The 15,641-nt window shown below is 50.6% G+C and overlaps 1 protein-coding gene across 5 annotated transcripts in view; it reads left to right on the plus strand.

The window, feature by feature from the left end:
* Positions 1-15,641, plus strand: part of PALLD (palladin, cytoskeletal associated protein) — a 369,451-nt gene that overhangs the window by 184,569 nt on the left and 169,241 nt on the right. For all 5 annotated transcript variants that reach the window (XM_061424893.1, XM_061424891.1, XM_061424892.1 and 2 more), the window contains exons 9-10: positions 5,451-5,570; positions 8,024-8,333. In XM_061424893.1, the coding sequence (XP_061280877.1) occupies positions 5,451-5,570; positions 8,024-8,333 (430 nt within the window). The remainder of the gene's footprint in view (positions 1-5,450; positions 5,571-8,023; positions 8,334-15,641) is intronic.

Consider the following 15,641-nt stretch of genomic DNA (forward strand, 5'->3'; position numbering starts at 1 on the left):
CCTAATCTATGCGTTTTTATTTTTGTAATTTTTTTATTGAAGTGTAGTTGATTTATAATGTTAGTTTTTACTGTATGTTAAAGTGATTCAGTTTCATATATATATATATATATATATATCCATCCTTTTCATATTCTTTTCCATTATGATTTAACACAGGAAGTCCTTTAAAAAATGTGTATGTCTTATAGTTACCCACACTGAATCACATCTTGCTAACTTTAGTCCAGAGTCCTTTTTTATTATTATTATTAATAGTTGCGTTAGCCAAATTATGTGGTTTGGAAGGTAAAAGCTGCATTTTATTTTTAGTTAGGCTGGATCCCAAAGGGGGAAAAAAAGGCCTGTAAAGGAAGACATTTATGAAAACATCCCCCAGTTACCCAGAGGATCCAGTAATATAATCCATGCTGCTTCCTCATTTTATGTTTCTGCAAACAAAATGGTTTTGTTTGTATTTGATGAAGAGTTAAACATGACCAAGAAGTTGAATGAAATTTGCGATTAACCTCTGAGAGGTAGTTATGTGATTGAGTAACTTTTAAGTAATGGTAAAAAAGACAGAATTTACCATCAGCAAAAAGATTTCTGATTTAGTAAGTTGTTATATGTCTTCAAATCAAAGCTTTCTAGTTAGGAAAATTGGATTCAAATAGATCATAATTAGAGTCATTAGTAAGTTTAAACTTTTCCATTTTTTCAAAGGCCAGTTTTTTAATACAAGCAAGTGAGCCTCTGTCTTTGAGACAAGCAGTCATTTCCTGATTCCCGTCCCTCACCAAAATGTACTTCACGGTGTCTTACGGTCTTTGTTCACAGAAGATGGTGCCGGGTGAGAACTGGGTGCAGCACCGGGCTCGTGCCCTGTCTTCCCGGCTTTCTTCTTCCCTTAGTGTCAGAAGCATACGAGCCAAGATGCTGCTTTCTCAGCAAAACATGAGCCTGTTGTCACTTTCGGATGCAATTTTCCAAGAGAAGCAAAGCTGAACGACTTTTAGGGCGTTGGACCAAAGCTTTGTCTTGTAAAAGTCCCTGAGACGTGGCAATGTCTGAAGATAACCCAAAGAACTTGCTTGTGCTTTTTTATTCTGACTTTTTTGTTCTGTATGTAAACTAACCAGTCGGTCATCAGCTCTATGCATGAACATACCTCATTTTATGCAGGAGAAGTGTTCCTGAGAATTGCTGGAAAATGAAGTTTGTTGAGTCAGATTTGAAACACGAAGGCTTTTCATTCTCTGAAGGGTCCTCTGGGTGAGAAGGGGCAGCTGTATAAACAAGCTGGGGTTTTCTTAAAATGGCATGACTTAAAAAAAAAAAATCACAAAATTGTAGATAACATAAGAAGGCACTCTGAGAGTTGACGAGGTCATTGCTCCCAGACCGATTTCTCTCATCCCTGCTAGGTAAGATATTACCCTGATTTAAAAGGTACGTTTACAGCACAGCACTGTATGAACTGTAAGCACCGTGCTTGCAAGGAAAGCTTTTTAGGCGTTTCTCTGTCCCCAGAAGCTCCATCTTCCAGGACAGTGCGATGGGGAGGCGGGCACGGACGCCCAGCAGCAAATGCTGCTGCCCACCTCCCAGAGAATGGCCAGGACAGGGTGGAGGGTGGGGGGTTTTCCCCAAATCTCCGTAGACTGGGCTGTCCATCTCTTCTTCTACCAGCAGGGCCATGTGACAGCGCCCTTGGGGCTGGTCTGGCATCTTCCCAGTGTGTCTGGTACCTGGAGGACACAGAGCCCACCTGCAGGTGGGTTTGCAGTGAGTTACTTGGACAGTGAGAGTAATTCGGATGTTCAGATCCAAGAAACTCCCCCTTTCCCACCTTTCACAGCTTCATTTCTGTTGAGTTCCCCATCTCCTGGACGAGGAGCAAATGCAGAACACCTATAGGCCTTGTGCTAAGGAGCTCATGGGTGGCAGGGTGTGACCTTCAGCGTTTTGGCCTCAACGTTAATTAACTGTGACCTTAGGGGGATCCCCTGGACCTCGCCGAAAGGAATGAGCAATTTGAGCTAGTCCTTGTAGCCCAAATTTATGTGTTCAGTTTACAAATCCCCAGTCCCCGATGCACTTCTGGATAAATCAGTTTCTCCAGGATTCGTCTTACGTGACCCCCTGCCCCGACTGGAATTGTTTCTAGCTTCGTGTCTTTCTTGTGGGTGGAGAGCCTGGAAGTGTGTGCAGTGCAGTCAGGACACACAGGGCACCCTCCCCCTGCTCCCTGTCACCCTCCCGTTCTGGCCACTGAGCCTTTGCATCAGTGATAGTCGTGTGCTATAAATGCTCTCAAGCCTTCCCCTGAAAACCCTTTCCTAATACGCCAAACAGCTCCATCGAACAGGATTCCTTGACGGTTTTTGAGCCAGGAACTCCAGTGGGCCCCCTAGGGCAGTGTTTTTAAACTGTGGATCATGACCTATGAAAGCGGATGGCAACCCCCCCATCCGTTTAAAACAAACTAGAAGAGAAAATGCATAGTGCCCAGCATTTCCCCACTATTCATAGCACGGGAAGTCTCCAATGATACCATCATTTCAAAAAGGGAAAATAATTTTGTTTGTTGAAAGAAAGCAGTACGTTATTAAGAACTCAGCATATCTTGCAATTGAAGTTAAGGTCAACAAGCTCTCTTGGGATATAAAGGAAGACTTACTTTCATTTTATTTACTGTTTTATTGGTCTACTTTTTATTCACTTATTTTTCATCTTCGCCGTGTTGGATCTCTGTTGGACTTTTCTCTAGTAGCATCGACGTCGGGGCGGCAGGGCCCTCCTCTATAGCTGCAGTGCTCAGGCTTCTCGTTGCAGTGACTTCCCTTGTCTCAGAGGATGGCCTCTAGAGCAGTTGGGTTCCAGCATTTGTGGTCCCCAGGCTCTAGAGCACAGGCTCAGTAATTGTGACACATGGGCTTGATCAAACCCGTGTCTCCTGCACTGGCAGGCAGATTCTTGACCATGGAGCCACCAAGGAAGCCTTAATTGCTCTACTTTTGCATTTCCTACTTCTGTTGGTATGTAAAAGTTAAGAGATGTAATTTTAATAAATAGCAGTATTTTTATTATAAGATAGTACTTCTTATAAACCCACTGTGTTTACAGCATAAGTTGTTTTGAGGTCAGTTTGCTAATCTCACCCCTGGTGGTTGGCTCCAGGAGAGATGCCTTAACTCTGAACTCTGAGAAGCATGCCATCGGGGCTGTCAGAGGCGCACGGCCCCCACCAAGGTCTGCCAGCTCTTGCTACAAGGCCCAGGGGCGCAGACACCAGTGCCTCCACGGGGCGACCACTGTGTGGCGCCTGACTCTGTGGTTCAGCCGTTCGCAGCTCTGTGGTCCACGTCAGGCTTGGCCCCCACCCCACGGGCGCACATGGTGGGCGTGGCCAGCCTCCAGGGTAGCTGGGATGAGCCAGTGGACTCGGGTGATGGGCATGGCCCATCCCAGCTTGGGGGGCCCTGAGTTCCAGGTCACCAAGGGTCCATCAGCGCTCGCAGAGATGAAGCAGAGGGACAGGGCCGCAGAGACTTTGGCTCCAAAGGGACATCATTCCCACCGCCCCCAGGTTAAAGCAGCTGCCAGGCCAGCTGAATCTCAGGACTGGGACAGAGCCCAGTGCAGGGAGGACTGGGACAGAGCCCAGTGCAGGGGGGCCTGGGTGTTGGAGGAAAACCCCCAAGTCCCAGGACTGAGACAGGACTGCAGAGCCTGGTGTGGGGGGTGCCTGGGTGTAGGAGGGGAACCCCCTAGATCCCAAGACTGAGACAGTACTGCAGAGCCTGGTGTCGGGGGGAGCCTGGGTGTAGTAAGGGAACCCCCAGATCCCAGGACTGAGACAGGACTGCAGAACCTGGTGTCGGGGGGTGGGGGGCCTGGGTGTAGGAGGGGAACCCCCAGATCCCAGGACTGAGACAGGACTGCAGAGCCTGGTGTGGGGGGCCTGGGTATAGGAGGGAGCCCCCCAGATCCCAGGCTGAGACCGGACTGCAGAGCCCGGTATGAGTGGGGCCTGAGTGTAAGAGGGGAACCCCCGATACCAGGCCTGGGGCAGGACTGCAGAGCCTGGTGTGGGGGGTGTCTGGGCCTGGGTGTAGGAGGAGCAGCCGCAGCCATTCCTACAAACAAGCCACAGCACAGTCTCACGTATTCCACATGATGTGCGATTAATCGGTGTCTGTGGGAATCAGAAGTACACAACATTTCTTAACATTTACCAACACAGCCGTCCTATGTCACTGATGCAACATAGACCATCATTCCATGTAATAATAGGTAATCGACTCCCAAAATGACAATGCATATTATGCATACATTGATTAACTGGGAATAGGTACTACACTCTACATTAAGCTTCTTTTTAGCAAAACCACCGACAGTTCCTTACGACGTAGCAGTCACCCTAAGTCACCAGGCAGTGCCCTAAGCATAGTGCGTATCTTGTCACAACCATAAATGGTCATGAAAGTGAAGTCTGGAGCCCGACTTGGTTCAAATTCTGATTTTGCCACTCATGAACTGTGTGACTTTGGGTAAATCAGTTAGCCTTACCGTGCTTCAACTTTCCTATCTGTAAAACAGGCTAATCATAGGAAATGTAACTTGCAAGGTTGGCATGAGGGTTAAATCTAAACTCATGTCTGTTCAGTGCTAATAATGGTACCTCATGCTGGAGAAGGGCTTCTGTAACTCTGAACTGTTGTGATGGTTACCAGCATCGACCCTCATGACAACCCTGTGATGGATGATTTATGAGTCATGGTCCATACAAGACCCAGAGGGTACATTCTCTTACTGTCTCCATCTTTAGGGAAGAGGTGGGCCAGAGGCACAAAGGCACCACGTGGCAAGACCCTCATTCGTGCCCCGGTCTCCCGGTCTCTGGTCCCAGAGTCTGAGCTTCTCACCCCACAGAAGACAGCCACGCTGTGTAACAGTAGCTTCCAGAGTAACTGTCTGCAGTCGAACATTTCCCCATTGTGTTCTCTTTTCCCCATTGTTAGCTTCTCAGAGAAGCTTGATGTCCCCAGTAAGGGCTTCAGTTGAGCAGTTCTTTTGTTATTGAGAACTTCATGAGCATCAGCCAAACTAGGCAGGGCTGGCGTCTCCCATGTACCAAGCGTATGGGCACAGGCGTTGCAAACCTCTTGTGTCCTCGTCACAGTACCCTCACGAGGAGTACATTATCCCTGTTTTATAGGCGAAGAAGCCAAGGCTGATGAAGACAGAGCTTGGCCACAATCACCAAGCATCCATCTGACTCCAAAGCTCTGCCACCAGGTTGAACAGCTAAATTAAATGTCAAGAGATTCCGCTGTGAATACTTCATAAAGTGACCCCATGATAACTGTTACCGAATTTGCTTGGGTTAGAAGGCAGAAGTCTGGCTTCTTGGGAGCAACCCTGTGGGTGCCCTCTGATGAGTGACTCGGTTCTCTTCCTTCCAGAGGAGATCTGCACCCTGGTTATCGCAGAGACATTCCCCGAGGACGCTGGCATCTTCACGTGCTCAGCCAGCAATGATTACGGCTCAGCAGCCAGCACTGCCCAGCTGGTGGTCACTTCAGGTACGCCAGGTCCCTACTGCAGAAAGGACCACCCGGAGGACTGCCCGGCCTCCAGGAGTCATGCTAAGAATCTGTGCTTCATCACAAAACAGAAGGCTGGGGTGGGGGGCGCTGGGAGGCGGGGGGAGTGGGCTGGGGACAGGGATTGGGCAGTGGGAAACAAGAGCTGAAACCACAGGGTGATGATAGTGTGGTGAGAGAACACACATAGGCAGCTATTTCGGGTGTGTGTTCTCTGTCTTGGGAACAACGGAGCTGGCTGCCCGTGTCTTCCTGCCTACCGGGATGACGTGGGGATTGGGAGGCACCAGGGCGAGTCAGTCACTGTTTAACCCCGTTCAGTAGACCCAGAGAAGCGGCAGAGATCGTAGAAACCAGATTCCACTGAAAGCTGAGTCCTACGAAGAACTCAAGCAGCGCGTTTTATTGTTCAAACCAACCTCCAAGGATATCGGGACATTTTTGTAAACTCAGAAACTTAGCACTTAGGGAAAGTGTGAAACCATTCTTTTCCTCTGTTGCTTTGACCTTTAGTTAACTGTTTTCTGGGGCTTCCCTCATGGCTTAGTAGTAAAGAAGCTGCCTGCAATGCAGGAGACATGGGTCTAATCCCTGGGTTGGAAAGATTCCCTGGGGAAGGGAATAACAACCCACTCCAGTATTCATGCCTGGAGAATTCCATGAATAGAGGAGCCTGGTGGGCTACAGTCCATGGGGTCACAAAAGAGTCAAACATGAGTATTCTGCTATTATTAAGTAGCCTTATTTGGGTTTTATGGCGATATTTCTGTTGTTTATTTTACAACGGTTATAAAACACCTCTTTGACCAAGGCAGCACCTAGCACCTCGGTCAGGAGGCAGTCCTCAGCAGGAGGTGGATTCAACGCTCTGAAAGTTTCAAAGGATTTCTCTAGAAGCTGGCAAGCTGGTTGGTAGGGGGCGGCAGAGACACAGACAAACCAGTTTAGGGCGGTGGGAGGGATTCCTGATTTGTCATCTTCAGTAAGAAAGGAACTGTAAAGTTCTCCTTCACAGGGCTCCGCTGGCAGGACCGAGGACTCTGTTAACAGGAGGCTCCAGGGTTGTGATCGGAGCCACAGAGAGGGTCCAGTATTTGATTCAGGGTTGAAGATGGTCCCAGCGAGTGGCGCCAGCACAGGTGCAGTGCTCTGACCATGCAGCCAAAGCTCCAGCCCCACGTCTGTGTGACAGAGATTAGTAGTATTTCCCGTTTTTCTCAAGGGTAAATCTGCTCTTGGCCAAACGTGATCAAGAGCTGTTCTCAAGCTTTCTGCTTGCCCCAGGAAGCACCTGCAGAACACTCCAGAAGCCCTGCTGGGTGCTAGGCGGGGCACAGGGTCCTCGGAAGACACACCCTTGTGTCAGGATGCTCTCCGTTATCCACTGAGAAATGAGCAGTGTGTTCTGCACTGAGTCACAGCTGCAGCAGTCCCCTGAACGGGAAATAATTCCCTATGAGGTCGTAAGACATTTCCCTGAGAGCCTCGCTTGGCTTTAGGAGTGAGTTCCCACCGCTCAGCACAGAAAACCTCTGTAGCCTGAGCTAAGCTCAGCGAAGCACAGGTAGGGTGTTCTAGGCTGAAACAGAGAGGACGAAGTGGCGTCGTTGACAGTGTTTGTGTGGTCTTTTTCTTTTTTAAATTTATTTAAAGTGAAGTTGCTCAGCCCGATTCTTTGCGACCCCATGGACTGTAGCCTACCAGGCTCCTCAGTCCATGGAATTTTCCAAGCAAGAGTACTGGAGTCGGTTGCCATTCCCTTCGCCAGGGGGATTTTCCTGACCCAGGGATCGAACCCGGGTCTCCCACATTGCAGGCAGATGCTTTACCATCTGAGCCACCAGGGAAGCCCAAATTTATTTAATTGGAGGATAATTACAGTATTGTGGTGGTTTTTGCCATACCCTGACATGAATCAGCCACTGGTGCACATGTGTGCCCCCCAGCTTGAACCCCCTCCCACCTCCGTCCCCACCCCATCCCCCAGGGTGTCCCAGTGCACTGGCTTTGAGTGCCCTGCTTCACGCATCAAACTTGCTCTGGTCACCTATTTTCCATATGATAATGTACATGTTTCAACGCTATTCTCTCAAATCATCCCACACTTGCCTTTTCTCACAGAGTCCAAGAGTCTGTTCTTAACATCTGTGTCTATTTTGATGCCTTGCATATAAGGTCGTCGTTACCAGTAGTCTATTGTCATCTTTTTTTAGCTCTTGTTTGAAATTTGTTAATAACCTGGTAGCCGGGGTCCCACTTGTGAGCCACCTGGGAGATGAAGTCCAGCCTGGGGGACCAGCCTGCCCCGCCCCACCCCTGCCCCCTCTGGCACTGTCCCGCAGCAGCCCCCACCCAGGATCCAGGCTGTGGGTGGGGTGGGAAGGGGCTGCGGCCAGGCCATCTCACCGAGTTCCCTCCTCTCCCTCCCTCAGCCAGCACAGACGCCTGCGGCTACGACTCAGCAGGAGAGTCCGGCAGTGGCCACTTCCCACTGCCCTCTCCCCTATGGGAGGCGAGCCCCTTCGAGCTGGTGGCGCAGAAGCCGGCAGAGGCCCCTCCCAAGAGCGGCCCCGAGTCGGGGCTGAGCTCTGCTTCCGACAGGGAAGCCACCTGTGTGCACCCCGCACGCGGAGTAAACGGAATGGTGAATGGCCGAGCTGAGGGCGGCACCGCTCTCCCCAGCCCGCCTGCTCTGCTGTCGCCGGTGAAGGAGCCCCCGCCTCTGCTCGCCAAGCCCAAGCTGTGAGTACCCCTGTCGCACAGCCACGGTCCAGCCTCTGCCAGGGGCCCAGGGTCCAGACCTCCCCCGTGGCAAGGCCGCCTGCAGGCAGGTGTCCCGGCTGTGTGACCTTGCTACTCAATGGGGCCCCTCAAATGTAAAAAACACCCCAAAGCAGAGAAGTACATGAGAGGCTTGGTTCAACCTACCTTTTGCTAAAAACCGTAGCTGGTTTCAGCTGCGCAGGTGTCCTGCCTGGGGCAGAGGTGTCTTCAGAAGGTGGGAAGGGCCTGCTGAGAGCCGGCCTGTGAAAATCACTGCCACTGTCTTAAGTAGAGGAGTTGGTGAGGAAATCTGACTAAGCACGGAGCCTGTGGCTGAAGATGGAGTTTCCAGGTGTGGCAGGCTGCTGGAGGGGTGGAGGGAGAGGGCCTCTCCCAGCACAAGCCGCTGGGTGCAGCGTTCCACGAAGGGCGTGCTTCCACCCACACCACCTTCCTACTTGGTTTCCAGTGTTACAAAAGGGTGGTGATGCTTGTATGCGGGGTTGCGCTGGTGCCACCGGGGAGGGTGGTGGTGAACCCGTTAGAGAGTCAGTTAAGGGATCCCTCTGAGCAGAGCAGAGCTGAGTCCCTACCCTGACGGAGGTCGGCGGGAACATCAGAGTCCTATCATTGAGGCCGTGTTTGCACGAGGATGGACTCCCCAGGGCCTGTGCTCCCCTCGCTGTCTGGGGGAGGGGTGTGCTGTGGGGCAGGAAGCAGCCTCAGGACAGGAGTGACTGCTTCCTCCCCCTGACTGTGACTCATTGTGGGAACAGGCCAGTTTTCAGATTAGGATGGCATCTTACATTCATTCATCACTTTATTGTTTATTGGGCAGTTTCGTGGGCATTATTAGACCACTCAAATAACAAATCAGCCAGACTAGTGCCTGAGTCAACAGATGGGCAGGCACTTCTGTGAAAGGAAACTTCTGCACTGCCTGTATCACAGCTTCAGAACTTGCTTTTATTATCTTTTACAATGAACACCTCAGGCTTCCTCATGTATCTGCCGGGCTCGTTTTGTGGGTGGTGGGCTGCTCAGTTGTGTACAGTAGCATGTTCCTCACCTAGACAAAGCCCCCTGAGATGCGGGACAGGTCTCAGCAGCTCAGAGAGGCCACCTGAAGAGAGGCTTATGCCCCTGTAGCTCCAGCCCACTGAATTAATTGTCTCTGCCGTCTGCTTTTATCTTTGCATCCAGAGTGTGTATTTGCAGTGCTTTGGATGAAGCAAGGGACCAGCTCTCCTGGGGCAGAGAAGGAAGGTGTCCACTAACACCTGCTGGCTCTTGAGTATAAATCACAGGAGAGCAAACAGAAGGGGCTGCTCACAGGCCTCGCAGCCTCCGTATCTCAGGGGTTTCAGCAGCTCTTCAACTGACTCAGCTGTGTGGGGGGATGTCTATAAAAGATGGACGGAACACTTCTGTGGTTATTAAGAGCTACTTGAATGGCTCGGGCACAAATTTGCAGACTGACATCATGATCTGCTTACTAGTCAGGTGTTCAGTTTAAAGTCAAGTCCAGGGAGGGTGGATTTCAGTGTCTAAATTCCCTTCATGAGGAAATTGAGGGAAACTTGGTAGCTTAGAAGTCACATTGCTGGTAGCAGGTTTTGTCCTGCTTTCTGTTTTCAAATCTTTGTGTGTAAGTATATCCTTAGAGCATCCCTTCATGATGTCCATGTTGTATGAGTACCTTCCAGTTACTATGGAGGAAATAATATGTGATTGACCCTTCCAACATATATATCAATTTTTAAATTTTCTTAGGAATTGTAGCACTTTTTTGGATTTTGTTTTCATCACAAAGCGAGTGCATGCTTGAAGCGGCAGGTCAAACAATACAGAAGTGGTTGAGGGAACTAGTGCCAAGTTCTGGTATGAGGCCTTCCACCCCTTTCTCTGTTATCTGAGAAGGTTGGCTCATTGTTTTAAAGGTTGTATCCATTGATAGGAATGCCATTGAATGACATCTATAGGTAATGTGGAATGATGTCCAGGGTGTCAATGATTAATGTAACCACTAAGTAAAATTCTTATACATGTCTGTTTCTTTTCATACTTTGGGAAAAAATGAAATTTTGAATCTTACGATTAGCAGTGGAAAAACTGGTCCACTTGAATCTTTTTTCATCAACCCATGATTTTACTCCTTTTCATAGAAAAGGAGGGGCTTATATTTGAGGGGTGGGTAGGGAACTTTATGGCATACCATTCATCTGAATCATTTGTAAGCATACAAATAGGAAACAATTAGGAGGGACTGAAAATAGTAGGAATTTAAATATTTACTCTTATTAAGTGAATCTGAAAAGGGTATTTTATTTGTTAAATTCCTGAAATAGTGTCATTGTTAGAAGGAAAATCTCTTTGTATTTTTCCTCTCAAAGAGCTCAGTAGCAATCATGAGAGGGGGGAAAAAAGACTAAAATGAAAAGATAGAAATGTCCTGAATTCCTTTCTGCAGCAAGATTCTAGAACAGAAACCCCCAGCATGGGTCTTGGTGCCCTCCCAGCCCCTGGCTGCTGTCTGCCTCTGCCCTGAGGGTGCGCCGCCCCCCAGGGTTGTGGGTTCCCCTGTTCACGCCCAAGGCGGTGTCCTTGGCGCAGACTCTGCCCCTCCCCCGGTGTGAGTTCCCTGGGGTTGAGCATAGCCGTTCAGTGACATCCAGGTGCCCACACACCACACCATAGACCAGAGGGCACTTTCACTGCACCCAGGGAAGTCGTGAGAGTGTCTGAGAGTCCCTGTGTCTGACACCCAGCGCCGTCCCTCGCAGTACACAGGAGAGGTGAAGTGCTGCTGAAATCATAGTGCTTATCAGAGCCAAAGAGGAGGGGAGGAAAGTAGAATAGCTTGTGAGCTACTTGTCATGTTATCATCCTTGTTCAGAGCCCACCAAGTAAGTCTACAAATGCTGCCTGAAGAGGCAACATAAATACACCACTCGGTTTGTTAATGGGAAACAAAATCCCGTCTCTTTATTCTTGCCGAAAAGCAGTCCCTGAAAGACACAGGCGTGTGTCATCTCCGGGGAAAACCTGGGGGCACCTCGGGGCCACCCTGAGCAAGCGGCGTTCGGAAAGCACAGAGAAGCAGGTCCCGTCCGCTCACCAAGCGCATGCCCTGCACCAGGCCCAGAGGAGTGGAAAGGGCGGATGCTGCTGTCAGACCCTGTCACTTCCTGCTTCTTTGACGTTCTTCCTGTGTGTGTGGAAGGAGCCGATGAGGTGTCCGAGAGGCGACGGGAGGAGGGGAAGCCGGGGCACGTCCCTGTGCTGGACGCAGGACCGCTCAACGGGGAGACAGTGCAGGCTTGTGAGCCGAGCGCGGGTCCTCCCCTCGCCTCAGAGCCCGACCTGTGTCTGTGGATGGCGCATGGCGCCGTGACCCTGCGGCGTTCCCTGCTGGCTCACCTGCCCGAGGTGCGGGCGGAGCTTCCTCTGCTTGCGTTCTCGCTGCCCCGCCGCGGCTGCCGGAGGAAGCAGTGTCAGGATTCCTACCTGAAAGGGCCAAATGGCTTCTCAGATGGGCTGCTCCTGGGGACCCTTGCGTCTTCCTCCTTGCTCTCGCCCCCACCCTGAGAGCCCCGGTTCTTCCTGCAGCGCTTGTCTTACAACGGGACAGGCCCTATAAATGCACTACTGCTACCGTGTCACCTGGTCCAGTTCTGGGCTGACATCCGCATGATGAGGAGCAGTGGTGAGAGCAGACAGTAGGAGGAGGGGCAGCCTGGACCCTCTCATCACAGGATCAGCTGAGCCGGACCTGCCCTGCCTGGAAGCTCCCCATGGTCCCCACCCCACTCCTAGACGCGAAATTGGGGCGTGAGGTCCCCTTGCCTGGAGTGTTCCCTCCCTGGCATGTCTTTGGGCTGCAGATGGCTGGCTGCCCCCTTTGTTCCCTGTTACCACCTGGCCTGAGGCGTCCCCAGCTGTCCCCATAAACCACACTCTCTGCTGTCCCCACAGCACGGAGCTACTTCTGATCTCTGCTCACTTGCCTTCAGGCTGGTTTGGGTGATGTTTCTCCCATGGGGATGCTTCTTAACCGTGGAAGACCTCACTGTCTCCTCACTGCCGTTTTGCAGGGTCCTCAGTCAGGGCCTGACAGACCATAAATGTGCAGAAATATTTTGAATGAATGAGACAAGAACAGACCCACAAAGAGCAAGAAGTCTCTCCCATTTAGAGGGACCTCATTCCTCGGGGTTACTTCTGACCCAGGTACACGATAGGGTCTCTATTCTCTGTCCTCATCAACCACAGAGGTTTCTCACTTGACGGTACTTCCCACTGACCTGCTTGTCCTAGAAGCTGAGTGAATACGAAGGATCAAATTAAAATCCCACTGATGGAGTTACAGTAGAGGACATCCAGGGTACTTGATTTGGGAGCCTTTTCACTTCCTCGTTTCTTCTGCGTCATCTTTTATCAATATCTTCCTTTACAACGCTGTAGAGAGCATAAGATGTGTGGAAAAGCGAGGGACCCTTGCACCCTGCTGCCTGCTGGCCGCAGGGCAGGCACACTGCTGCTTCAAGGTGTGTGTCCTTGACGGGTCAGCACCGTTTGACGCGGACGTCTGCTTACCTTCCAGGGCTGCTGGCTGCTCCTCCCCATCCTGTTTACATGGGATGCGGCCCAGGCCCCAGGCGCAGCCCTGTCAGCACGTTGGAAGTTTTCCTTCCTTTCCCCTTTGCTGGCTGGGGTTCGGGATCTTGCTCTTAAATTCTGTCCCTCTGCTTGGTTGGCTTTAGAACACAAATGGTCTCCTAGGTCCTATCCTAGGATAAGCCTTACCTGCTAGATCTAAACACACAGAACAAAGAGAAAATGAGGAAAGCAGTTGGGGGCAAAGTAAGGAACAAAGGTCAAAGAGAGCCCTCTCCCAGCAGGTATGAAGAGGTCCTTAAAGATACAGACATGTCCTAAAAGAAGCTTGAGTCCTTCTTGTGTCTAAAATAGAGTTGGAAGTATTTGCTGATGACACTACGTATATTTGAAGTAGTTCTCAGCCATCCAGAAGAATGCTTTGAGTTCATCTTAAATATTAGGTGCTTTCCGTGAACGAGTGCGTGATGATGCAATGCCTATTCAGTGAATCCATCTCATCTCGTCTAAGTGCATATGAGGGCCCCTTGGGTGATCACAAAGTGAGCTGGAAAATGTAGTCCCTGCTGGCTAGAGACCTTTTATTTTTAAAGAGGCAGACCTGGCTCAGAGGAAAGACAGAGCCATGTATGAACCACATGCCCAGAGACAGTGCTATGAATCTGGTGTCCAAATATTAACAAAAGTGTTGAGCAGAAACTACTAGAAGAAACTGATGTATGACCTGAATACATACTGTGAAAGAAAAATTCTGTGAAAGAAAAAGAAGTACTATTTCAACAAACTAAATGTGTGTTATGTGGGATTCTCTGGCAGTCCAGCGGTTAGGACCCGTGTTGTCACTGCTGAGGGCACTTTTAGTCCTTGGTCAGGGCACTAAGATCCTGCAGGTCACACGGCATAGCCAAAAAAATAAGTGAAAGTTCCTACTGTGTGTTAGAAGGAAATACAGCAGATGTTACCAGGAGCTCTCAGGGAGGTGGGCTTCTGAGCACGTGATGTTTTCTTGTTCACTTGATTTCCCAACTGATTTTTCAACAATATGAGTTCTTTTATGCTTACAAGTGTTATTTTAAAAGAATAAGCCCTGGAACTTTCCTGGTGGTCCAGTGGTTAAGACTCCACTTTTCTAATGCAGGGGCCCGGGTTCTGTCCCTGACTGGGGAGCTGAGATCCCACATGCCTTGTGGCATGACCAGAAAAAAAAAAAAAGAGACAGTTTTTTTAAAAATCCAATTTTAAAAATTCATTAACAAAATAAGCCCATTTGTAGCCTGTCTCTGCCATCCTCCGCCCTCTGTACAGCCTCAGCTCAGTCACCTAGGCTGGTCAGCTCTGAACACAGCTGGAGGCTGGAGGCTGCAGCCCGTGAGCTCCCCGGCCCCCAACCCCGAGCCCTCCTCTCCTCCCAGACGCTGGAGGCTCCTGGACTCCCCGTGGGCTGTGACCGCATCCTGGGAGCCCTCCCTGGAGAACACCCTGTGTTCCAGACAGACTCTGCTCCTCACTCACTGTCTGTGCACCTCTCCTCTCCGCCAACCACACCCCCTTCCTGCAAAGGTGTGTCTCAGGCATTGGGATAAAAGTGACAGGAGTCAGACATTTCGGTCTTAAAGCCCAGATAAGCCAGATATTTTACAGGTCAGCCTTGAGTGGCCAGTCCACATGGGGCCTCGCATAGAAAGTAGGATGAAACCTCCGGCTCAGAAGCACTGGGGAAGGAGAAGAGACCCAAAAAGGAAGATTGAGGTTCCGAGTCAGATAACAATACTGTCAGGAAAATACCTGCCAACTGAGGAAGGGGGGCTGTGGCGAATGGGATGAATAAGAGCCAGCAAGGCTGAGGCTAGCCATGAGAGAGGTCAGGGAATCCAGGATAGGACTTGTGTGCTTTGTGGAAATGGGGAGAACCCATTGGGATTGGACACTGGCCCGCGGTGCCCCCAGGGAGCCTGGTCTCAGGACTCGGTAACAGCCGTGGTGGTCTGCCCTCCAAGGTGAACACCGCATCAAGGCTTTCTCCTTGGCCGGCACCACCGGCCGGGCCCTTGCTGGGTCAGAAAGGGAAGCAGGTGAAGCCGGATTGGGGCTTGAGGGGGAGTCAAGGGAATGGACACCAAGGATGAAGATGACTCAGGAGGGGAGATGGGATAACAGGGAGATGGGGAAGCAAGCGAAGGGGGAGAGGATGCTGAAAGTTCAAAACCTCAAGACAGAGGAACTTGCGAGTGGCTGAGGCATTCCAGGGATGTCTGAGTGTCCAGTGGAGGTGCAGGACAGGCTGTCACAGCATGGAGAAGGTGGTCAGGGAGTCCAAAGGGGACACTTGTCTGTGTCTGACTCTGTGACCCCATGGACTGTAGCCCGCCAGGCTCCTCTGTCCATGGGATTCTTCAGGCAAGAGTAGTAGAGTGGGTTGCCATGCCCTCCTCCAGGGGATCTTCCTAACCCAGGGATTAAACCCGGTCTTCTGCAATGCAAGTGGGTTCTTTACCAGCTGAGCCACAAGGGAAGCCCAAGAATACTGGAGTGGGTAGCTTGTCCCTTCTTCAAGGGATCTTCCCAACCCAGGAATCGAACCAGGGTCTCCTGCATTGCAGGCAGATTCTTCACCAGCTGAGCCTCCAGGGAAGCCCAAAGTGGACACTTTAGAGGAACGTTTACATGGAT

The sequence above is a fragment of the Bos javanicus genome, chromosome 8 (genome assembly GCF_032452875.1).
Source record: "Bos javanicus breed banteng chromosome 8, ARS-OSU_banteng_1.0, whole genome shotgun sequence".
Taxonomy (NCBI): Eukaryota; Metazoa; Chordata; class Mammalia; order Artiodactyla; family Bovidae; genus Bos; species Bos javanicus.